The sequence below is a fragment of the Aquarana catesbeiana genome, linkage group LG05 (genome assembly GCF_042186555.1).
Source record: "Aquarana catesbeiana isolate 2022-GZ linkage group LG05, ASM4218655v1, whole genome shotgun sequence".
Taxonomy (NCBI): domain Eukaryota; kingdom Metazoa; phylum Chordata; class Amphibia; order Anura; family Ranidae; genus Aquarana; species Aquarana catesbeiana.
In genome coordinates, this window is record NC_133328.1 from 415,122,046 (window position 1) to 415,145,522 (window position 23,477).

The 23,477-nt window shown below is 44.9% G+C and overlaps 1 protein-coding gene across 2 annotated transcripts in view; it reads left to right on the plus strand.

The window, feature by feature from the left end:
- SLC66A2 (solute carrier family 66 member 2) overlaps positions 1-23,477 on the plus strand; it is a 201,365-nt gene that overhangs the window by 56,610 nt on the left and 121,278 nt on the right. The window contains exon 4 of one of the 2 annotated variants that reach the window (XM_073631201.1): positions 3,461-3,514. The exons of the other annotated variant lie outside the window; for it this stretch is intronic. Within the exon in view, the coding sequence (XP_073487302.1) occupies positions 3,461-3,514 (54 nt within the window). The remainder of the gene's footprint in view (positions 1-3,460; positions 3,515-23,477) is intronic. 2 annotated transcript variants of the gene reach the window in all.

The following is a 23,477-nucleotide window of genomic DNA, read 5'->3' on the forward strand; positions in this document are numbered from 1 at the left end:
TATTCGTTTCCTTTTTTAGGCTTTCTTTCTTCTATTTCATTTGGTGATCCAGCCAGTAAGTCTGTTGTTTTTCAAAAGCACAAGCTCTTCAGCAGAATGTCTGTCTGTCTGTTTCCATGTATGAGAAAAAACACTTGATACTGGCAGGGGTGATTTATATATTCATGTGAAACCTTTATCCTAAAAGGAAAAAAGATTGATTGCTGTAACTAATCATAAAAGTGTGCACTGACGTTTGGCTTCAATTTTTTAGTGTATTTAAATCAAGATGAATTAATGTGACCTATAAACTATGCAACTCAATTAAAAAACTAACTGATATCTTTTAGGGGGGAAGATAAAACTAAAATAAATGTGGTTGCAGAAGTGTGCACACCCTCTTATAACTGGGGCTGTAGCTGTGTTCACATTCAAACTCATGTTTAATAGCAGTCAGCACACACCTGCCTCTGATTAACCCCAAATAAAGTTCAGCTGTTTTTTTAGTAGGTCTTTCCTGACATTTTCTTAGGAGCTGCAGGAATATCTGGCAAGTACTGGCGGTGTGGTACATGTGACAACAATCTCCCGTATTCTTCATATATCTTGGCTATGGGATAGAGAGGCAACACGGAAGCTTTTTCTTTCGTAGAAAAACATCCAAGCCCTGCTAAATGTTGCAAAAAACACATCTGAAGTCTCACAAAAGCATGTGGGAAAATGTCTTATGGCCTGATGAAACCAAGGTTGAACTTTTTGGCCCTGATTCCAAAAGATATGTTTGGCGCAAAAACAACACTGCACATCACCAAAAGAACACCATACCTACAGTGAAGCATGGTGGTGGCAGCATCATTCTTTGGGGCTGTTTTTCTTCAGCTGGAACAGGGGCCTTTGTCAAGGTAGAGGGAATTATGAACAGTTCCAAATACCAGTCAATATTGGCACAAAACCTTCAGGCTTCTGCTAGAAAGCTGAACAGAGAAATTTCATCTTTCAGCATGACAACGACCCAAAGCATACATCCAAATCAACAAAGGAATGTCTTCACCAGAAGATTAAAGTTTTGGAATGACCCAGCCAGAGCCCAGAACTGAATCCTATTGAAAATCTGTGGGGTGATCTGAAGAGGGCTGTGCACAGGAGATGCCCTCACAATCTGACAGATTTGGAGTGTTTTGCAAAGAAGAGTAGGCAAATATTGCCAAGTCAAAATGTGCCATGCTGATAGACTCATACCCAAGAGTGCTGTAATAAAATCAAAAGGTTTGTTGCTCAACTGAGTTGTATAGTTTATAGGTCACATTAAAGGTAGAAAAAGTTCTGAAATGATACTTTTTTTTTTTTACATCACAGAAGCCTGACATTTTAACAGGAGAGTGTGGACTTTTTTTTTATCCACTGTACAACTGTGTAGGCATCATAACTGCATTTTTACATTTTCAGAAATGATCGTTCTTGCCTTTTTTTTTAAAAGGTTACGAAGTTCTGTCATGTGACCATGCATTCCTTCTTCCTGATGGTGGTGGTGGTGGTGGTGGGGGGGGGGGGGGGTTGGGTTTACTGGATACAATGCAGACACACAGCCTACCTGTGCTTGAGCAGGTGCATGGCCAAGAGCTTGGCTATTATTGGGAGGAGGTGTGTGCCAAAGGCTGGCTGTGATTGGCCAGGGGGTATAGTGGCTGAACAAACTACCAAATACAGGCAAGCTGTGTTTCTGCACCTCTGAATGACCAGCCAAAGGGTGAAAACTGACCACGCTAACTCAGATTAGCTTCTTTGCTTTGTGTGGTCAGTTTAGATAAAGGAAGAAAGGTGACTGGCAGGATCAACTAGGTAATTCAAATGTAAGAAATACATGAAAATGATGGAGACTATTATTTATAAAATACATACAGTATGTGAACACACACGTAGAAGAAAAAATATTAAGGGTAACATGCACATTTAATATGTTATCTGTGGTTTTGCCTAACTGTTTTTACCTGTACCTCATATTCCAGAAGCTTAGCTAGGTCCTTTTACTCTGTTATTACTATGGTTCCATTCATTTACTCTGCGCCTGTTGGGGGGGGGGGGGGGGGTTCCTATGAGTTTATTTGTTTTTATTCTCAGTCACTCCTTTGCCTTTTGATTGTCACTCTTAAAAAAATGTAACTAAGGAAGTGGACCTTTTTGTTTTTGTTTTTTTAAGGTGCTGTATTAATTCAGCCTATTCATTTTAAATGGGTTGGCAGCAGAGCTTTAAAAAAAAAAAAAAGTATACACGACCCTCTTTTATTTAAATTCAGCACACCACAAGCATGGGTATGCATTGTGGTATGCTGTGATGTGGGAGTGTTCTTGCTTCTGTAATGGTACATTGGGATGCCGTTCAAACTGAATGGTACAACAGTTCAAGTGTTAACGTGTTGTGGTAATGTGAGGTAAAATGCTTCTTTTGTGTAGGTAATATGGAGAGGACTATGTTAAGGGTGAAGAACGGCCTCAGATCCCCCCCCTGGCCACGCCCCTGACACATTTCAGCCTGCCTTCGGGTCTTAGTCATACTAAGACAGACTAATCCCTAAGGAAAGGACGAAATGCGTCAGTGACCTGGGAGGAGCCAAGATTGAGGCCGCTCTTCACTCTTGCCATCGATCGAGCTACTCGGAGTGTGGCATTTTCATATTCATATTACCTACACATGTGACTTTTAGATGAGTATTACGGGTGCCATCACCTGCACTAATTGTGGATCACCAGAGCGGGGATCTTGGCGCTTAGAGTGGCGCTCCAAGCCTTTCAATACCGCATATTGCTTCAGTGAGAAAATGAACTCTTCAAAGTTTTTGGGTTGCCAACTGTATTTATTTTATTTTTTTTTCTGTTAAATAGTGGCCCCTTTTATTTTCTTTCATAAATTTCATCAAACTTAAGCCATTATGATATATTTAACATTGTCTTTGGAAAATGTGTAAACCTATGGAAACCATTGTACCATCAATGACCGTAAAGTTAGTTTGCTCAACGTATTTAAAATGTATTTGTTTAAACGTTGATATTTCACTGTTTATACGACTACCACCTATATCATATTATTTTTTTTTTTTTTTTGGCAAATGTTGCTGCTGTTAAATACATTCTCACTTTAAATTAAGAAAAATGATTTGTGTTTTTATTCAGTGATGTACAAACAAGCATTTCACTGTTAAACTGATGATGAACAAGTGTAATGAAATACAGTAATATGATTACATTAACCCAGCGAGCCCCGAAGGTCACCTTCAGACTGTGATAATTGCTGTAATAAATGCATTTCTGGGTGGGGTGCTGTATAATGGATCAGAGTCGTTAGGCTGCAGGTGCGTAACTCTTAGCTCGTGACTTGGCGTTAGATGAAACTGGAACAGTTTGAAGTCATAAAAAAGCGATTTTTAAACTCTGTATCAATGCTCTGTTTTCTTCTTTCTTTCCTTCTATTGTTTAATTTTTATAGCCTCAGATAGTAAGGATGAAGAATTCAAAACTCATCCCAAGAGATGCTTTCTGGGTATGTACTATTAACACCCACCTTGCATGAGGATAATAACCTTCCCTCCTCATTTTAATAGTAACCACTTTTAATTTCAGATTTTTTTTTTTTTTTTTTTTTTTTTTTACCTTAACCCCGTGTAACAATTCACTCCCAGATCTGATTTTAGTTTTAGTTGTGGTGTGTTTTTGTTCCCCAAATTTTGTTTTTCAACAACTAAACCGTTACTGTCTGAAAATATTATTTTGGCTGTGGCTGCTCTTTTTTTCATTTAACTTGTATGAGAGAACTGTTCTTCAAGACCATGGCAGCCATTTGATCTTTGATTTGATGAACTACTAACTGTTTACTGTTCGTATAGTGGTGTCCTTTAGGGTCTTTTGTAAATGAGTAAATACATCATGATTGCTGGTGAATTTAACTCAGTTTGCACTTTTAAGATACATGTGAGTTCCTCCTTAAAAAAAAATGTTATATCTCCTTCTGACTTGCTACTGACCACTTTCTAAGCTACTTTTCTATTGACTTGTATTGCATGATAAGTAGATGTACTGCAAATAAGTATTTGTTTACACAAGTCCAAAAATTGATAAAGCAGAGTGTATGTCCATTCAAAACTTTTTTCTTCTTAGTTTTGGAAAGAGTGGGAAAGGGTTACCAGGTTTTTACTGCCATTTGGGGCTTAGTTAGAATTTCCCTCACTTCCTGTCCTGCTGACATTTTACCAGGCCGGATTTGAGGGGTAAGTCTAACAAATACACAAACAAAAATAAAATGTGTTTCTTTAGAAAAATGGGGAAGGGCTATAATGCCAGCCAGGTTCTTATTTTATTTTTTCTGCGTCTCCGTGACAGATTTTCTCCTCCCTTTCTCTCTGATGCAACTGTTGTCAGCAGGACAGGAAGTGATGGTAAATCTCTTTACAGAGCCTTGGATACTAGTAAAAACCCACAAAAGTTCTAGTTTTTTTTTTTTTTTCCCCCACTCTTATGTATGTGAAAAAATAGTTTTTGGCTTTACATTCCGTATAGTAAACTGTATCAAGCAAAATGGATTTAATTGACACCTTTTAAATTCTAAAGTTCTATCCATAGATATGGCATGAAAGAGCACAGTTTGCAACTTTTGAGCTTGTTTTCCATATGTCTTATGACTGTGCTGCTCACGCAATATTTTTGTCACTTATGAAGTGATAATAAAACTGGTTTGGTTTTCAATATTGAACCTTTTGCCATGGATCAGTAAAGCAATAAAATAGCACTTGAGAAGGACTGGTGCTGGTAACATATTGTTCGATAAATTGAACAGTGTCATATGTTGATTACTACAGTACCTGTATGTATTAGTGCGCTATCCTGCAGGGTTTGCATAGTTATGCTTCTTTATTCCTGTGGGCAGTACAGTAAGGCAACCTGTTTAGAGACTTACTGCTTCCTCTTGCAGTAAAATGAAAGGTCTGCTTACCTTATTCCTAGTTTACTACAGAGGCTGACAATGCACTGCTTCGTATGAGATCCCGGAGAATGATGAGCATACAAAATCTCGCAGGGAGACTCTCCAGCACAAGTTTTGAGATACTCTGCATTCTCCAGAATCATGCTGATATGTCACCCTTGCCAAGGCATCAGGGGTAAGGCAAGAATATTTTAATAATGTTTTTACCTTTCAGGATATTGTGAATCAGCAGTTCTAATACTAAATGCCACCTCCTTGGCATTATTCTTTTTTCCCACTGTAGTGTAAGCAAACACACCCTACATGAGAATGGCAAAACTGCTCGGAACACAGGAGCAGTGCAGCATCATTGCCGCACAATAACAAGAAACTGCATTGGGTGGACTGCAGGGGGACTAGGAGAAACCTATAAGTGCAGATGTACTTATAATATTTTTTTTTTTTTTTTTAAGCCGGAAGGCGACATTGCGGTGGACAAATCTGACCCTAAGTGACACTTTTTTTGGTAACCAGTGACACCAATACAGTGATCAGTGCTATAAAAATGGCACTGGCAGGGAAGGGGTTAACACTAGGGGGCGATCAAGGGGTTAAATGTTCCCTAGGGAGGTATTTCTAACTGTCAGGGGGGCGGACTGATTGGGAGTAGAGAGAGATCGCTGTTCCTGATCACTAGGAACAGCTGATCTCTCTCTCCTCCCCTGTCAGAACGGGGAACCGCCTTGTTTACGTTGGCAGATCTCCGTTCTGCCTCCATTCACCGCGATCACAGGTGGCCGACAGACAAGTTCACCGACCCTGCGGGCGAGCTCCTGCGGCGCGTGCCCGCAGTGCCACATGCACAGACCGACATACAGGTAGGTCGGTTTGCGCAGCCGAGCTGCCTTGCTGCAGTATGTATATATATATATATATATATATATATATATATATATATATATATATATATATATATATATATATATATATATATATATATATATATATATACGAAAGGCGGTTGGCAAGTGGTTTAATGCAGTGAATGCATTAAGGTAAAGAACGTTTTGACTTTAAAACCACTTTACGTGCTTCAGGCCATACTGCTATACCAGGCCATAGTTTTACTTTAGGTAGACCTTGCTTTTTTTTTTTTTTTTACTGCAAGATCCACTTTTTTAAAGGGGTTCTTATGCTTTTACAGGAGATTTAATCATAATTATTTAGCATTTTAGTAAATGATAAACCACATATAAAATAAAAAAAAATAGGTCGATTAAAGCCATAATGGTGTATTTGAAATAATATGTTTGCACACTTAGGGAGTACTTGATGGTATACATTGGCTTTGATAAAGGGGTACCTCAGATAAACCTAAAGAAACACTGTAATACACTCCAGTTCTCTCACATAAAGCTCAGTTTTTGAATATAAACAGTTCACATCAGGGTAATTAATAATATAGGCCTTTGTTTCTTGCAGTCCTGTTTCTTCATTCCTTCTGGAATTTGGAGTGTAATCACAGATTTGGTTAATACCATAAGCTCTTGGAATAGTTTTATATGTGCATGTGGGATTTAATCTTTGAGTTATGTAATGGACAAAATTAAGTTAGCCAGCTTTTTAATTGGCATTGAACTAAACATGCAGTGTCATTAGACTGTGACTTGGTAATTGGGGAGTGAAAGACCATGTTACTGGTAATGACTTCTTTTTTCACACCCATGTTGCAGATCGTTAATGACTTGGTTAAAAGGCTTTTTTTATTTTGTGCTTCATAGGAGTTTATGGCACTATGTCTCATGCTAATGACTTGGCATATTGGAGTTAGCAGATGGTAGAAATCGTATATATTGATATACGCTCTGCTATAAGAACATGTGCCAGGATATTCGTTTAGGAGAGTCTTCTTGAGATTGTTTTTGTACTGAATATGTCATCCTTAGTGTCATTCATGCTTGCTTGTATGTGTGTGTGTGTGATATATATATATTGAGAGATAGATAGATATATATATATATATATATATATATATATATATATATATATATATATATATATATATATATATATATATATATATATATCTCTATATCTCTATCTCTATCTATTAGCAGGTATTTATTATTTATATCTATATACCAGAGTTGCTGCTCCTGGACCTTCCAATGCTCTTATCTGCTCATCGCCATCTTTGCGTGACAGTAGCAACAGGAGATAATCAATGTTGGGTAATGGATGTCTTGTACATACGACAGCGCTGGCCTCAGAAAACCCACAGAAATCCATAAAAGCAGAAAAACCATTTAAGTTATGCATGGAGAGACGATGATTGGTGTTTAGAAAACGTAGTTATCATATCAAAATCTGCAGTTGAATTGAGTAACACAATTGACATGATTTCTTAATGTAATTACATTTTTTAATAATTTTATTTGTTAAAGAATGAGTGTTTGTTTTTTTTTTCCTTGTTTTTTTTTTTCCCCAACAATTCTACATTAAAGTGATTGTAAAGGTTCGTTTGTTTAAAAAAAAAAAAATGTTATACTGCAAGGTGCTGTACAGGTCCGAGGGAGTGGACCCTAAACATGAAAGGGTACCCAGTCCTTAAAGGTCCAAGTGACAGGAACACGCTGTGAAGGGTGAAGATTGGTCCCTTAGTTTTTAAGTGGCCCTGCGCCTGGGCGGGTAAGTGAAACCCCCTTGGTTCACCATGCCGCACGTGTGTTTGCAAGAGCGCTTCTGGGCTCAGCAGTTTGTTTGGCGGCCATGGCGCATGCGGATTTGCCACACATGCACCGTAGCCTTTATCTGGGTGCACGAAGATTTGCGTCGTGAATACAGTCACGCCCACTCGCAGGGACCGCACATGCGTGCGCACGCATAGAACGTTCTGGCGCACAGCCAGCTTATTTAAGCTGTGTATGCCAAGCATGTGGTGCTTCCAGAAAGCAGCTGTGGGACACAGAGCTTGCTCTGAACAGATGCAGTTGTTCATTTCTCCTTACCCGGGTCACGTGTGTCAACAGATGTTGCTTGGCAGGCTAAAGGTGCTTATCAGGATTGTTGCATAGGGGCTTGGTGAGCTCCATTAAAGGGTCTCCCTTTTGAGGTTTTTTAATTACACCCAAGTACTCTTTGTTTACGGCATTGAATGTCTTCCAAAAAGAGGAGCGGGACTAACACCACAGGGAAGGGCACACCTATGTCATCAGTAGTTCCTGATGAACCTAGTCGTAATCCTGGTGTAGTATCCCCTGAAAGACCAGAGGCTCCCAGGCAATCTGAGCCGTTGCGCCTATCTGGTATTGTGCCTACAGTCAACGCTGCTGCTTCACCCTTCATCACTAAGAATGAACTGTCCTCAGCCCTAGCCGGGTTAGAGCACAGGATTGCCGGCATGATTGCCTCCATCCTGTAGGGTGGCAGGAAGCGTGACAGATCCCCCTCCCCGGAGTCTCCTTGTCTGGAGCAGGAATGGGTTGAGGATACGGAATAGCTTGAAGCAGGGGTCTCAAACCTGCGGCCCTCCAGCTGTTGCCAAACTACAATTCCCATGAGGGATTGCAAGGCTGACAGTTACAAGCATGACTCCCACAGGCAGAGGCATGATGGGACTTGTAGTTCCACAACAGCTGGAGGGCCGCCAGTTTGAGACCCCTGGCTTAAAGCTAAAAATTCGGTGGAGTGCCCAGCAGATGAGTCTGCTTCCGAGCAATCTGGACAAGAAGAGATCCACTCGATGTTTGCCTCTCAGTCGCAGAGGTTTTTGGAGCCTGACTCTGACCGAAATGGTTCGATCTGCCTTTAAGTTGCCTCTTGCAAAGGTGACTGAGCTACCCAGGTCTTCTTTGGGACCTCTGAGACATTTTCAGGTCGCACAGACTTTCCCGCTACACCCCATGTTGAAACAGGCGGTGTATGCTGATTGGGAACATCCTGACAAGACTTTTGTTCCTTCTAAAAGGTTTTCCCTTTTACATCCCATGGATGAAAAAGTTTGTTAAAAAATGGAGCATGCTAGCCGTAGATGCAGCAGTCTCTTCCTTTAAACAAGAACTTAACTTGTCCCATAGATAACGCACAGGGCTTGAAAGACCCTGTTGACAAGAAATTGGAGTTATTATTAAAGGCTTCCTTTTCTTTGGCCAGTTCAGCTATTCAGCCAGCTGTTGCAGCAATTGGTATTTGCCAGTCCTTAAAGGACCAAGTCAAACGGCCTGATAGGCCTAACCAGGAGGATGATCTGCCTGAAAGTAAGACAGATATTCCTTGAGCGCTGTGTCTTGCTGTTGATGCTTTAAAGGATTCAGTACAGCAGGTTGCTCATCTGGCTCTCTTGTCTGTACATATGCGCAGACTTTTATGGCTTAAGAACTGGTCAGCCAAGCTTCCTTGTAAAAAGTTATTGGCAGGTTTCCTGCTTCATGGGGAACGTTTATTCGGTGATCACTTGGACAAATATATCCAAAAGATTTCCAGAGGGAAGAGTTCTCTTCTTCCTGTGAAGAAAAGCACTAAATGTCCCTTGTTTAAAAACCCAGGGAATGCTTCCTCAAATGTCTGTGTCAGGGCAGTTCCACCGCCAATAGGGCGCTTGGGCCAGGGGCAAGCCGCAAGGCCAGGGCCAGAAATTCTTCTAAACCCAGCACCAGGCCCTCCTTTTGAGGGGACTCCATCGGGTGGGGGAGAAGGCTGCTGCACTTTGCGGACATTTGGAAAACAACAATTCGGGATGAGTGGGTCACCTCAATTATATCTCGCGGTTACAAGCTGGAGTTACGGGGGTTGCCCTCTCAGGTTTTTAAGATCCAGCATCGCTCAGATCCTCCCAAAAAGAAACTTCTTGCTTCAGGCACTACATTATCTAGTGAATCAAGGAGTGATTGTAGAAGTTCCGGTGTCCGAAAGGGGCACAGGGTCAAACCTGTTTACGGTTCAGAAACCAAACTGGGACACAAGGCCAATTTTAGACCTAAGGTCCCTGAACAAGTATCTATTGATACAATCCTTTTGGATGGAGTCTGTCTGCTCAGTAGTAACCTCACTCCAGAGGGCAGACTTTCTAGCCTCCATCGATATAAAGGTACGTGTAAATACGTGTCCTATCTTTCAGCCGCACTGGAGGTTCCTACGTTTTGCAGTGGAGGAACGTCCTTTTCAGTTTGTGGCTCTACCCTTCGAGCTTGCTACAGCTCACCCGGTGTTCACAAAGGTCCTAGCACCAGTACTGGGTCTTTCAAGGGCCCAAGTGATCCTGGTGCTCTGGTATCTGGACGACCTCCTGCTCAGAGATCACTCGGTACAGGCTCTAGAACAGAGCATAATATACACAGTGCAGTATTTGAAAAGCTTAGGTTGGACCATAAATACAGAAAAGTCAGCCTTGAGACCAGCTCAAAGCCTAAAATATTTAGGTCTGATTCTAAACACGGTCCAAGCAAGAGTATTCTTGCTGCCCATAAGGATCAGGTGCATCAGATAAGGGGCACCAGACAACCCTACATTCCGCTCTGAATGAGTCTTCTAGGGAGGATGGTATCCTCCAAGTTAATGCCCAGTTCCATTCCAGGCCGTTACAACAAGACATCTTGTTGGCTTGGAACAGTGGAAGTAAATCCCTGGATTATCCAATGTGCTTATCTCCTCAGGCATGCTTAAGCCTAAACTGGTGGTTGCAGGCAGTGCTGTGTTTTGGCCTAGGCCAACAAGGCCCAGACCTAGGGCGGCACTTTGTGGGGGGCGCCCCCCCCCCCCCCCCCCCCCCCAAAACGGCACCCGCTCTCCTCCCGCACAGCAGGGCACATCAAGAGAGTACAGCTTGGGAGTGCAGCGGCTGCAGATGGGGCCAGGAAGCAGTTAAATCAGGAGCTGTCAAGCCGCCCCTGTAAAGCTGTGATTCTCTCTCTCTGATGTGGCCAATCATGGGGAGGGAAACAGCAGGGAGGAAGCTGGGCGGCGGCACGGCAAAATCAATTAGAGCCGCTCTCTCTCTTTCTTCTCTCTTCTCTGTTCAGCTGACAGAAAGGGGAGGGGGGGCGAGCGGGGGAGTTCTCTGGTAAATGGAGCAGCGCTGTGACAGGGAGAGGAGAGATGCGGGCTGTCTGTGTATCTCCCCCGCTCGCCCCCCCTCCTCTTTCTGTCAGCCGAAGAGAGAAGAGAGAGAGAGCGGCTCTAATTGGTTTCCCTGTGCCGCTGCCCAGCTTCCTGACTGCTGTTTCTCACCCCATAATTGGCCACAGCAGAGGGCCAATCAGAAGACTCTGGGGGGCATCATGGGAAGAGTAATCCCTGAAGAATGGCAGCCCTGTGTGTCCACAGACATCATGCTACAGCCCCCAGCATGAATGCACTCTGCTGGGGGGGGGGGGGGGGTTACAGGAGGAGAAAAAGAGAGTACTGTGCTGGGGGAAGCCAGATAGGGAGCCACGCTGTACCCGCACCACCAGAGCGCCACGCTGTACCTGCACCACCAGAGCGCCACGCTGTACCTGCACCACCAGAGCCACGCTGTACCTGCACCACCAGAGCGCCACGCTGTACCCGCACCACCAGAGCCACGCTGTACCTGCACCACCAGAAAGCCACGCTGTACCCGCACCACCAGAGCCACGCTGTACCTGCACCACCAGAAAGCCACGCTGTACCCGCACCACCAGAAAGCCACGCTGTACCTGCACCACCAGAGAGCCACGCTGTACCCGCACCACCAGAGAGCCACGCTGTGCCCGCACCACCAGAGAGCCACGCTGTGCCCGCACCACCAGAGAGCCACGCTGTGCTCGCACCACCAGAGAGCCACGCTGTGCCCGCACCACCAGAGAGCCACGCTGTGCCCGCACCACCAGAGAGCCACGCTGTGCCCGCACCACCAGAGAGCCACGCTGTGCCCGCACCACCAGAGAGCCACGCTGTGCCCGCACCACCAGAGAGCCACGCTGTGCCCGCACCACCAGAGAGCCACGCTGTGCCCGCACCACCAGAGAGCCACGCTGTGCCCGCACCACCAGAGAGCCACGCTGTGCCCGCACCACCAGAGAGCCACGCTGTGCCCGCACCACCAGAGAGCCACGCTGTGCCCGCACCACCAGAGAGCCACGCTGTGCCCGCACCACCAGAGAGCCACGCTGTGCCCGCACCACCAGAGAGCCACGCTGTGCCCGCACCACCAGAGAGCCACGCTGTGCCCGCACCACCAGAGAGCCACGCTGTGCCCGCACCACCAGAGAGCCACGCTGTGCCCGCACCACCAGAGAGCCACGCTGTGCCCGCACCACCAGAGAGCCACGCTGTGCCCGCACCACCAGAGAGCCACGCTGTGCCCGCACCACCAGAGAGCCACGCTGTGCCCGCACCACCAGAGAGCCACGCTGTGCCCGCACCACCAGAGAGCCACGCTGTGCCCGCACCACCAGAGAGCCACGCTGTGCCCGCACCACCAGAGAGCCACGCTGTGCCCGCACCACCAGAGAGCCACGCTGTGCCCGCACCACCAGAGAGCCACGCTGTGCCCGCACCACCAGAGAGCCACGCTGTGCCCGCACCACCAGAGAGCCACGCTGTGCCCGCACCACCAGAGAGCCACGCTGTGCCCGCACCACCAGAGAGCCACGCTGTGCCCGCACCACCAGAGAGCCACGCTGTGCCCGCACCACCAGAGAGCCACGCTGTGCCCGCACCACCAGAGAGCCACGCTGTGCCCGCACCACCAGAGAGCCACGCTGTGCCCGCACCACCAGAGAGCCACGCTGTGCCCGCACCACCAGAGAGCCACGCTGTGCCCGCACCACCAGAGAGCCACGCTGTGCCCGCACCACCAGAGAGCCACGCTGTGCCCGCACCACCAGAGAGCCACGCTGTGCCCGCACCACCAGAGAGCCACGCTGTGCCCGCACCACCAGAGAGCCACGCTGTGCCCGCACCACCAGAGAGCCACGCTGTGCCCGCACCACCAGAGAGCCACGCTGTGCCCGCACCACCAGAGAGCCACGCTGTGCCCGCACCACCAGAGAGCCACGCTGTGCCCGCACCACCAGAGAGCCACGCTGTGCCCGCACCACCAGAGAGCCACGCTGTGCCCGCACCACCAGAGAGCCACGCTGTGCCCGCACCACCAGAGAGCCACGCTGTGCCCGCACCACCAGAGAGCCACGCTGTGCCCGCACCACCAGAGAGCCACGCTGTGCCCGCACCACCAGAGAGCCACGCTGTGCCCGCACCACCAGAGAGCCACGCTGTGCCCGCACCACCAGAGAGCCACGCTGTGCCCGCACCACCAGAGAGCCACGCTGTGCCCGCACCACCAGAGAGCCACGCTGTGCCCGCACCACCAGAGAGCCACGCTGTGCCCGCACCACCAGAGAGCCACGCTGTGCCCGCACCACCAGAGAGCCACGCTGTGCCCGCACCACCAGAGAGCCACGCTGTGCCCGCACCACCAGAGGGGGAGAAAGATGAAGCCACTGCCAGGGTAGAGATGCTACACTACTGACTAGAGTTGGCCTGGGCAACCCAGAGTGAGTGAACGTCCAGCCGGAGGAATCACTGTTGCAGTTTCACCGGATCTGGTAAGAGAGCCTGTTGGCCATTATACATTACTGTTCCCAGGAACTGAGCCATTAGGAAGTACCTAATCTGATATCCTCTAGGCCAAACCTAGTGACACCACTGTCCCAGAGCCCAAAACAAGTTACGGCACTGAGTTTCGGTAACTGGCCAGACAGGGATGCGCCAGCGTGGGCACCCAGGACATCTGCCGCCCGGAGTCCCACAAGCGTCGATGGGCTTTCAGTAGCAGCCCACACCTCTCTCCCCACTGTCAGCCACACACACTCAGTACACAGCCAGGAGGAGGAGGAGCCACAGAGGAGGGACACGACTTCAGTGCAAGAACCTCCCAAAGCACCCAGCACATATCCCCTTACCCCCAAATGAAAAGATGCTGTATCGCTCACTGTCCTCCTCCCGCGGCGTCCCTTTGTCCTCTTCCCGTGGCGTCCCTCTGTCCTCCCATGAAGATGACAGGGTGGATCTTAAAAAGGAAGGGGTGTGGCCTTGACAGGAAGGGGTGGGTCATAGTTAAATTAGGGGGGTGCGCGAGCTTAGTCAGGCCTAGGGCAGCACAAAAACCTAAATACACCACTGGTTGCAGGATCAGAACCTGCGAAAGGGAAAATCCTTTCTCCCGGTAACTTGGAGAGTACTAACTACAGGTGCCAGTCTCTCAGGCTGGGGAGCGACACTAGACGAGCTCACAGCCCAGGGGAAATGGTCAGGGACAGAGCAGACCCTGCCCATAAACGTCCTAGAATTACGGGCAGTACGTCTGGGCCTACGATCCTGGACGGTGGAGCTTCAGGACTGCTCCATCAGGGTTCAGTCTGACAATGCCATGGCAGTGGCCTATATAAACCACCAAGGAAGTACCAGGAGTCTTTCAACTCTGAAGGAGGTGAACTACATACTAGCCTGGGCATAGGGATGTGCCAATAATATCGGCAGTCCATATCACGGGAGTAGAGAACTGGAAGGCAGATTATCTCAGCTGCCAGCAGATCTGCCTGGGGGAATGGTCCCTACACCCAGAGGTGTTCCAGGAAATTTGCAAATGTTGGGGATGGCCAGAGGTTGACCTACTGGCATCCAGGTTCAACAACAAGCTACAGCAGTTTGTATCTCGAAAAAGAGATCCTCTGGCAATTGGAGCAGATGCTCTGATAGCTCCATGGAGCCAGTACTCCCTGGATTATGCTTTCCTTCCGATCCCTCTCCTTCCACATTTGTTGCGCCGGATTCGGAGAGAGAGGATTCCAGTCATTCTGGTGGCACCAGCCTGGCCCAGAAGGCCCTGGTTCCCAGAGATTGTGAGACTGAAAATAGACGGGCCATGGACGCTTCCACGTTGCTGCGATCTACTATCTCAAGGTCCTATATTCCACCCCAATTTACAGTCTCTAAATTTGACAGCTGCGGCATCTCAGGATCAGTGGTGTCTACTCTAGTGAATGCTAGAAAAGCTATCGCTAGCAAGCTTTATCATAGGGTCTGGAAGACTTATGTTGCTTTGGTGTGAAGCCAGAAAATGGCATCCTCGGAAATATGTGATTGGGAGAATTCTCTTTTCTACAGTCAGCTGTGGAAATCAAATTGGCTTTGAGTAAAATCAGAGGTCAGGTTTCGGCCCTATCAGTATTCTTCCAAAGGCCTTTAGCCTCCCATTCACTGAGCCAAACCTTTATGCAAGGGGCAACTCGCTTGCTTCCCCCAATTAGGACACCTATGTGTCCTTGAGACTTGAACTTGGTGCTGTCTGTGTTTACAGGAACAACCATTTGAACCTATTAAGGAAATTCCATTAGACTTGCTGTCACGCAAGCTAGCCTTCCTGATGGCTATCACCTCGGCTAGAAGGGTGTCAGAGTTGGTGGCCTTTCATGTAGGGAACTGTACTTGATCATTCACCATGACAGAGTCGTGTTACGACCTGTTCCATCCTTTTTGCCAAAAGTGGTGTCGATCTTTCATTTAAATCAGGACATTTTTCCCTTTGCCTTCTTTTTCCGTCTGCCTCGTTTGATGGAAGAGAGACAACTGCATTCTTTGGACGTGGTCCAGGCAGTCAAGGATTATTTGTCTAGATCTGTGGAGATCCGAGAATCAGACTTGTGTTTTTTTTTTTTTGTTTTACCAAAAGGACCCAAGAAGGGGCAGGCAGCTTCTATTGCCAGTTGGGTCTGAAACATAAAGCTTCTCCCTTTTTAGGGTGAGAGCTCATTCTACCAGGGGTGTAGGAACCTCCTGGGCTTTCGCTATCAGGCATCTGTGGCTCAGATTTGTAAGGCTGCTACCTGGTCTTCAGTGCATACGTTCACAAAATTTTATCACGTGGATGTCCGAGCAGCCGAGGATTCGGCTTTTGGCCGCAGTGTACTGCGGGCTGCCGTATAAGTTCTGATGGCTATTTGGCAGAGTATCTCCCTCCCCTCAAGGCTATTGCTCTGGGACATCCCAGCAGGTAATGAATATTAGCCTGACTCTGTGTCCCATGATGTATGAAAAAGAAAATAGGATTTTTACATCATACTTACCTGTAAAATTCTTTTCTTCACATCATGGGACACAGAGATCCCTCCCCTCTTTTTTGTTTGAGGATTTAGTGCTTGCTACAAAACTAAAATACTTCCTGTTGTTATATAGGGGATCACTTCCTGTCTAAAGACCTTTGATCTACCAGTGTCCATTCACCTGATGAAGTATAACCCAGCAGGTAAAGGATTTTTCAGGTAAGTATGACGTAAAAATCTTTTTTTTTTTTTTCAGTTTCTGCTATAAAACATATCCAATAAAAAAAAAAATGAAAAAAAAAAACGAATTTCTTCTTGCATTTAGGTCAATGTGTATTCTGCTACATATTTTTGGTAAAAAAAAAAATCCCAATAAGCATATATTGATTGGTTTACGCAAAAGTTGTAGTGTTTACAAAATAGGGGATATATTTATGGCATTTTTAAAAATTTTATTTACTTGTAAGGACGGTGGTTAGTGATTTTTAGCGCGTCAGCGACATTGCGGCGGACAGATCGAACATCTAACTGACACTTTTTTGGCAACCAGTGACATTTATTACCGTGATCAGTGCTAAAAATATGCATTGACACTGGCACGGAAGGGGTTAACGTCAGGGGCAATCAAAGTGTTAACTGTGTTCCCTCAGTTTGTTTCTAACTGTGTGGGGGGATGGGCTCACTGCATGGACACTCTGATCTGTGTTCCTGATTTGCAGGAACACTAGATCAGAGTGTCCATGCCTGACAGCACAGTGGTTTGCTCGTTTACATTGGCATACCGCCAATGTACCGCTGGGCCTGCTGATTGGCTCCCCTGTGGCCAATCAGTGGGAGATCGCGGCTCCGGCAGGGCATGCGTGCCCCTAGTGGCTATTAGCAAAATCGCAATTGCGTAATAGAGCCGCCTTGCCATAGTATATGTACGGCAGGTGGTCAGGAAGTGGTTAATGGGATTTCCTGTTATAGTTGCTATATACGTGTTTTCATGCCCAAAGAACTACTCTCCTACCCTTCCCCAGGCCAGTAAACAAACACCTGAATCATCTTACGCTTGCAAAGACACTTGAATAATTGCTTCAAAATCACAAGGGCTGCACATGTGTGAATGCAGGCTTAAAAATGTTGTGGAAAGATAATTACTATTTTAATACAGGTTTTATTTTTTCCTATTTGCTTTGCTTTTTTTTTTTTTTTGCGTTTCTGCAGCACTCTATTCCTAGTGGCCATGTTTATAAAGGGCAGAGGATTCTCTCTACCTTTTTACTTCTCTAAGTTATAATCCTCCAACCCTATGATGCCCCGTAAACAGTAGTAGAAAATATTGAAGAGTAAGTATATGCTGCCTTTATTTCCTGGATTGCAAAGTAAAGGCATAATGTGCTAGTATGCATTGCATACTAGCACATTATGTGAAACTTGCATGCAAATGAAGCCCTCGTCACTGCTGGGGGCCGCATCCATCTTCACCCGTCTTCCTTCCGGGTCCATGGACTCCCGCTTTGTGACTAGCCGGAGCCACGTGACGCCACTCCAGAGCATGCATGCCATTCCTTCATAGTGCCGATTACATCATTGGATACATATACAGTACAGTCAATCTCTCCTAAACGGTGCTCGGAATTTAGGAGATATTTAGAGTACCTATATAGGTAAGCCTTGTTATAGGCTTACCTATAGGTACAAACAATCAATGGAAGTTTACTTCCACTTTAATACATCTCTGTATCTGCCTTCTTGAGATGGTGATGGTACATGTCGTCATCTTTTGGGGGGAAAAAACCCTTTTACCTCGAGATCTTGCAGTGTACTGATGAGATCTTCCTGTAAAGCCTTGGTGATATATCCTTCCTAGAGGGGGATCCATGAGTCCCTGGCAACATCTGTGTATGCACAAGTAACTCTTACTTTAGGGTTGAAGGGTCCGTAGGCAACAGATGACCCCTAGCATTTAAATTGTACCGGCTTTTAGAAAAAATGTCATGAACTGATCTTTAAGTTGTTAGATACTATGCAGTAACTACAGAGCACAGAGAGCCCTGAGCTGTCTCCTAGGCCAATGTCGCGCATGGCATAGACCTTCCTGTATACACCTGTATTGCATTATGAGATGCGCTACTCCCTGCAGGTGGTTAGTAAGAAATTAGGGGTCCTGAGAGTGTGGTGAATGCTGGTTTTTATTCTTTATAAAGGGTTGTTTTAAACAAAATGTATCCTAAGTGGAGTTTAATAATAAAAAAATAAAAAAAACAAATAATAAAGCACTATCAACAATGACCCCAGTTTAAACACATGTTGATAGTGGTTAACATAATTTTGGCTCTTCTAAAAAAAAAAAAAAAAAAGTAATCATTTTGTTTAGAGGTCGACCGATATATCAGCCGGCCGATATATCGGCCGATATTTGGCTTTTTTTACTTAATTGGCATCGGCCGATTGTGCTGATAAAAAAAGCCGATAATAACTTCAGCGGGACTTGCAAATGACTTCTGTAATAGAAGTCAATGCAAGTTTCCTGAGGTTATCTGTGGAGAGGATTCTCTCCTCCCTGGGCAGCCTGCCAAGTCTGATAAGAAGATACATTGTATCTCTTCAGGTTCTTTTATCAATGAGCTGAACTCTGTGTTTAGAAGTTCTCAGTTTAACCATTTAAAGACTAAATCTTTTCTGACATTTGTTGCTTACAAGTAAAAATCCTGTATTTTCTGCTAGAAAATCACTTAGAACACCCAAACATTATATATATTTTTTTTAGCAGAGACCCTGGGGAATAAAATAGCGGTTGTTGCAATATTTTATGTCACATGGTATTTGCGCAGCGGTCTTTCAAACGCAATTTTAAAAAAAAAAATTAATGAAATAAAATAAAAAAAATAAGTAGTAAAGTTAGCCCATTTTTTTTCGTCCAAAAGTTTTGATTACCTGTTTTTGTGTATTTAATATTTAAGATATAGTTATTTTTTTTTAATCTAAATTATACATACAAGTGAACTGATTGGAGGTTTGTTTTGTTTAATGTTTAAATGTAAAAAAATTTCTGTATCACTTATTACTTAAGGTTGCTTCCACACTGGAGCGGGCATGCGTTGACGGTAAAACGCTGTTAGTTTCAGCGGCGCTTTACCGTCATTTTAGCGGCGCTATTCGGCTGCTAGCGGGGCGCTTATAACCCAGCTAGCGGCCGAGGAAGGGGTTAAATGCGCCCATGAAGTGCTGCTGCGCATTCATTTCAATGGGCAGGAGTGGTGGAGGAGCGGTATACACCGCTCCAAAGATGCTGCTTGCAGGACTTTTTTTTAACATCCTGCCATCGCATCGCCTCAGTGTGAAAGCATTCGGGCTTTCACATTGAGACTGCAGGGGAGCCCTTTTACAGGCACTTTACAGGCGCTATTTTTAGCCCAAAAGCGCCTGGAAAACGCCCCAGTGTGAAAGGGGTCTAACTGTTAGATTTTATGAGATGAAGGGAAAAAAAAAAAAAAAAATCAGCCTAATATATCGGCCCAAAAAAATCGGCATTATATATCAGCCATTCACCACCGCGATTTCTGAATATCGGCATCGGCCAGAGAAAAACCCATATCGGTCGACCTCTAATTTTGTTTTTTAATTCAATTTTAGTTATCTATGTCTTCTAAAATTAGGTGATTGTTCCACTAGAGGGCAGTATTCGTACAGCTGAACATTTTTAGCTTGTGCTCCTTTTTATAGTTCTTATGTTCAGTGTGTTTTCTGGGCACAGTGACTAAAAGTAAAGATATCTATACTGGAAGAAAATATTTTTTTTTTTCTGCTATAAAATGAGAACATCCATGCAATTTTTGTATTTTTTTTTTATCTGAATGTGAGGTTTACAGGCATCATTTTATTGTAGAGTTTGGAGTCTTAAATGACTGATATACTATTTAATCCATGCTTTTGCAGATGCCTTCAGTAAAGTATTCTTTTAAACAGGCACTTTCACTTTGAGATTCTGCTCGAACCTTTAGGCATATCTTTTTGGTGTCCTAGGACTAGCCTGCTTCAGAGTCTGTATGTAAAACGGCACAGCTCTGTTCTTGTCTGCTTTTGCTTTGCTAAGAAAATGGCCCGTCGGCTTTTTTTGCTTTGCACAGCAGGATTCAAACATCTGACAAGATTCACTGGAAAAGCAGCATGAACATAGCTAGATATTTGAAGAGTGCTGTATTTTAAAGTTCGTACAAATACATGTTCCCAGGGTTCCTTGCATCATTTTAAATGCCTGGGGAAAAAAACTTCTTACAATAATCATCTTCATCGCATTTTAGAAAATACGCAGAGATTCAGCATAATGCTGGAATTGCGTATTTGTTATTTAGCAGGAAACCTCATCAAGGAGTGGATAACAATGTAACCTATAAAATTAAACTGTTAGTTATCATAGTGGTTTGGCTAGGTCTCAGCAAAGAACAGCCTGTAATTTGGTAAGGAGGTGTAACCTATAGCAACCAATCGGATTTATTTTCTGCTTTTTTTTTTGCATTCTTTATTTAACTCCTTCATGCCTAAGGGTAAAACAAATCTTAATGCCTAAGCACAATTTTGCAACTTTGGCATGTGTTAGTAAAACAGTATATATCATCACAAATACTTTGTGCATCCAGGTTTTTTCAGGACAAGTTGGGCCTTCATTTGGTGGTAAATGGTTATGAATATCTCCTGATTTTTTTTATTTTTTTATCAAAGGAAAACTGGCCCAAAATAGTAAAAGTGTGTGTGTGTGTGTGTGTATGTATATGTGTATGTATATGTGTATGTGTGTGTATATATGTATATATATATATACAGGGGCGTTGCTAGGTCTGCAAAAGATCTGGGGCTATAGCCCATAGCAGCGGTCACCAACCTTTTTGCATGCCCGCGTGGGGGGGGACCTGTGCTAAGCAATTTATTGCGGGAGATGGCTGGTGTTGGCGCTTCAATCATTGTGGCACCATGGTTGATATGGTGTCAGGGTGATTCAAGTGCATTATTTCTGTTATTACATTCTAATATATAATGAAGTGGTTCAATTCACCACAATGCAGAATCAGTGGGAGCCCTGGGCGTGTCACTTGCCACATCTCCCACCAGATGCAGTGTGTTATTTGCCACCGTCACCTGCCACCAGATGTGGATTGTCACTTGCCATGTCGCTTGGCACCAGATGTGGATTGTCACTTGCCACTTTCACCTGGCAGCAGATGTGGATTGTCACTTGCCACGTCACCTGCCACCATTTGCAGATTGCCACGTCTCCTGCCACCACTAGCAGATTGTCACTTTCCACGTCTCCTTCCACCATTTGCAGATTGTCACTTGCTACGTCACCTGCCACCATTTGCAGATTGCCACATCTCCTGCCACCATTTGCAGATTGACACTTGCCACGTCACCGGCCACCAGATGTGGGTTGTCACTTGCCAACTGAAGTGGATTGTCACTTCCTATGCCAGCCAATGCCACCAAATGTGCATTGACGCTGCACTGGTGGCAGGCTGGCAGCACTGGTCCATTTAGTGAGAACAGGAGAGTGGTGATGCGGGCGCGCAGTGAGAGAGGATGTCATCTTGCTGCTCCCCGCCGCACCTCCGACATTGAAGCAAGGGGGTCTGGCTGCAAAGTGGAGCTCCAACGATGACAGGAAGCACGTGACCTGCACTCCACCGTGCTGTGAGGGCGGAAGAGCGCTAATGTGTGGCGGGCAGTGAGAGATGATGTCATCTCTCTGCCACTCGCAGCACCTCACTCCCAAATTGAAGAGGCCTGGCTGTGAAGAGCACTGCTGTGGAGCGGGCGGAGAAAGATGTCATCTCTGCTCGTCCCCCCACTTGCTTCTCTCCTCTCCTCCGCCTCTCTCATGCAGCCAGCTCGCCCGCCGCAGCAGCCACGACCCACTGGTTAGGCAGGGACCCTGTGGCAAGAGACTCGGGGCTATGGGCCCCAGATTCGGGGCTATAGCCCCAATAGCCACCCCCTAGCAACGCCCCTGTGTGTGTGTGTGTGTGTGTGTGTGTGTGTGTGTGTGTGTGTATATGTATATGTGTGTGTGTGTGTGTGTATATATATATATATATATATATATATATATATATATATATATATATATATATATATATATATATATATATATATATATATATATATATATAAATTTTAGCTGTATATTTCTTGTTAATACGTAACCTACTGGCAAAGAGCAGCCCATAATAAATTCTCCTGACGATTGCAGCGATACCACATTTGTGCATGTTATTTGTTGCCTGTACCCGTAGTAGAGCCCAGAAACAATAGTGCGCATTTTTTTTCCTTCTTTTTCCTTCTTTTTCCTTCTTCCTTCTTCTTCCTTCTTCTTCCTTCTTCTTCTTTCTTCTTCTTTCTTCTTCTTCGAGACCCTGGTCTCTGTGCTAGGAGCACGCTGTGTGACCAGCTCCCAGCACAAAGGTAGATAAGCATATATGCAGCCCTGCCGAAAAAAAAATCCTCGTGCCGTGGAGACGCATATATGTGTAATGCCGGCGTCAAGGGGTTCAACAAAAATATACAGAGTGTAGAAAAACATTTCCAATAATCCAGGCACAAAGCACCAATGTTGGTAGTAGCAGGTACTGGTACATAGAATAGAGAAACAAGTATTAGGCAAGATAATAGCTGTATGCAAGAACAAGAAGTTGGCTTCATAAATATGATAGGATACAGTCACCTGGAGAATAGTAGAAAAACCTTTATCCTGAAAGAATGCATAATAGGAAATGTCCAAGCAATCAACAAATATAACAACACTTCCCATATTCAACAAATACAACAGCACAAGTACAATATAGACTATTTTACAGTTCTATATTTGCATTGAATGACACCTGATTAGAGTGTTCATGCATCTGACTATAAAGCAAGAAAGTAGACGTTAGAACCACATCTCCGAGATAGTAAGGGCAGAAGGAGGTTAGAGGAGGTCTCTTCAACCTGCATAATTTTTTTGTTATTTTATTTGCACTAACATCCAAATTTTCAGGACAAGTTTTCAGTGTACCCCTTTCTTCAAGGTCCAAGTGGTACTAATACACAAAGTTTTAGCAGACTGTAAAGTAAGGCCCTATCTGAGGGGAAAAAACATACACAGCAATGGTAATTAAACTAGGATAGTAGTGAGATGAGGAGAGGAGAGGGCTATAGGATAGGGGCAAGAGTCACAGAGGTGAGAGTGGTTAAAAAAAAAGTTGAATAGTAATTTATAAAACTGAGGTTCACATTTAGTCAATTATCCTTTGTGTCAAATAGAATGATCAAAAATGTTCCTTTCCTGAGTATTTTTGAAGTTCCCTTTTTAAGAACTAAAACATTCATGTCTTCATATCATGAATGTATAATGAATTAATTCATGATAGTGTGGTGTGAGTGTAAAACGTGATGTCCTATATGTGTGCATAAATTATCTTCCTTATGTTCTTTAATGGTGTGTCTGTGTGAATTCATTTTGTTTT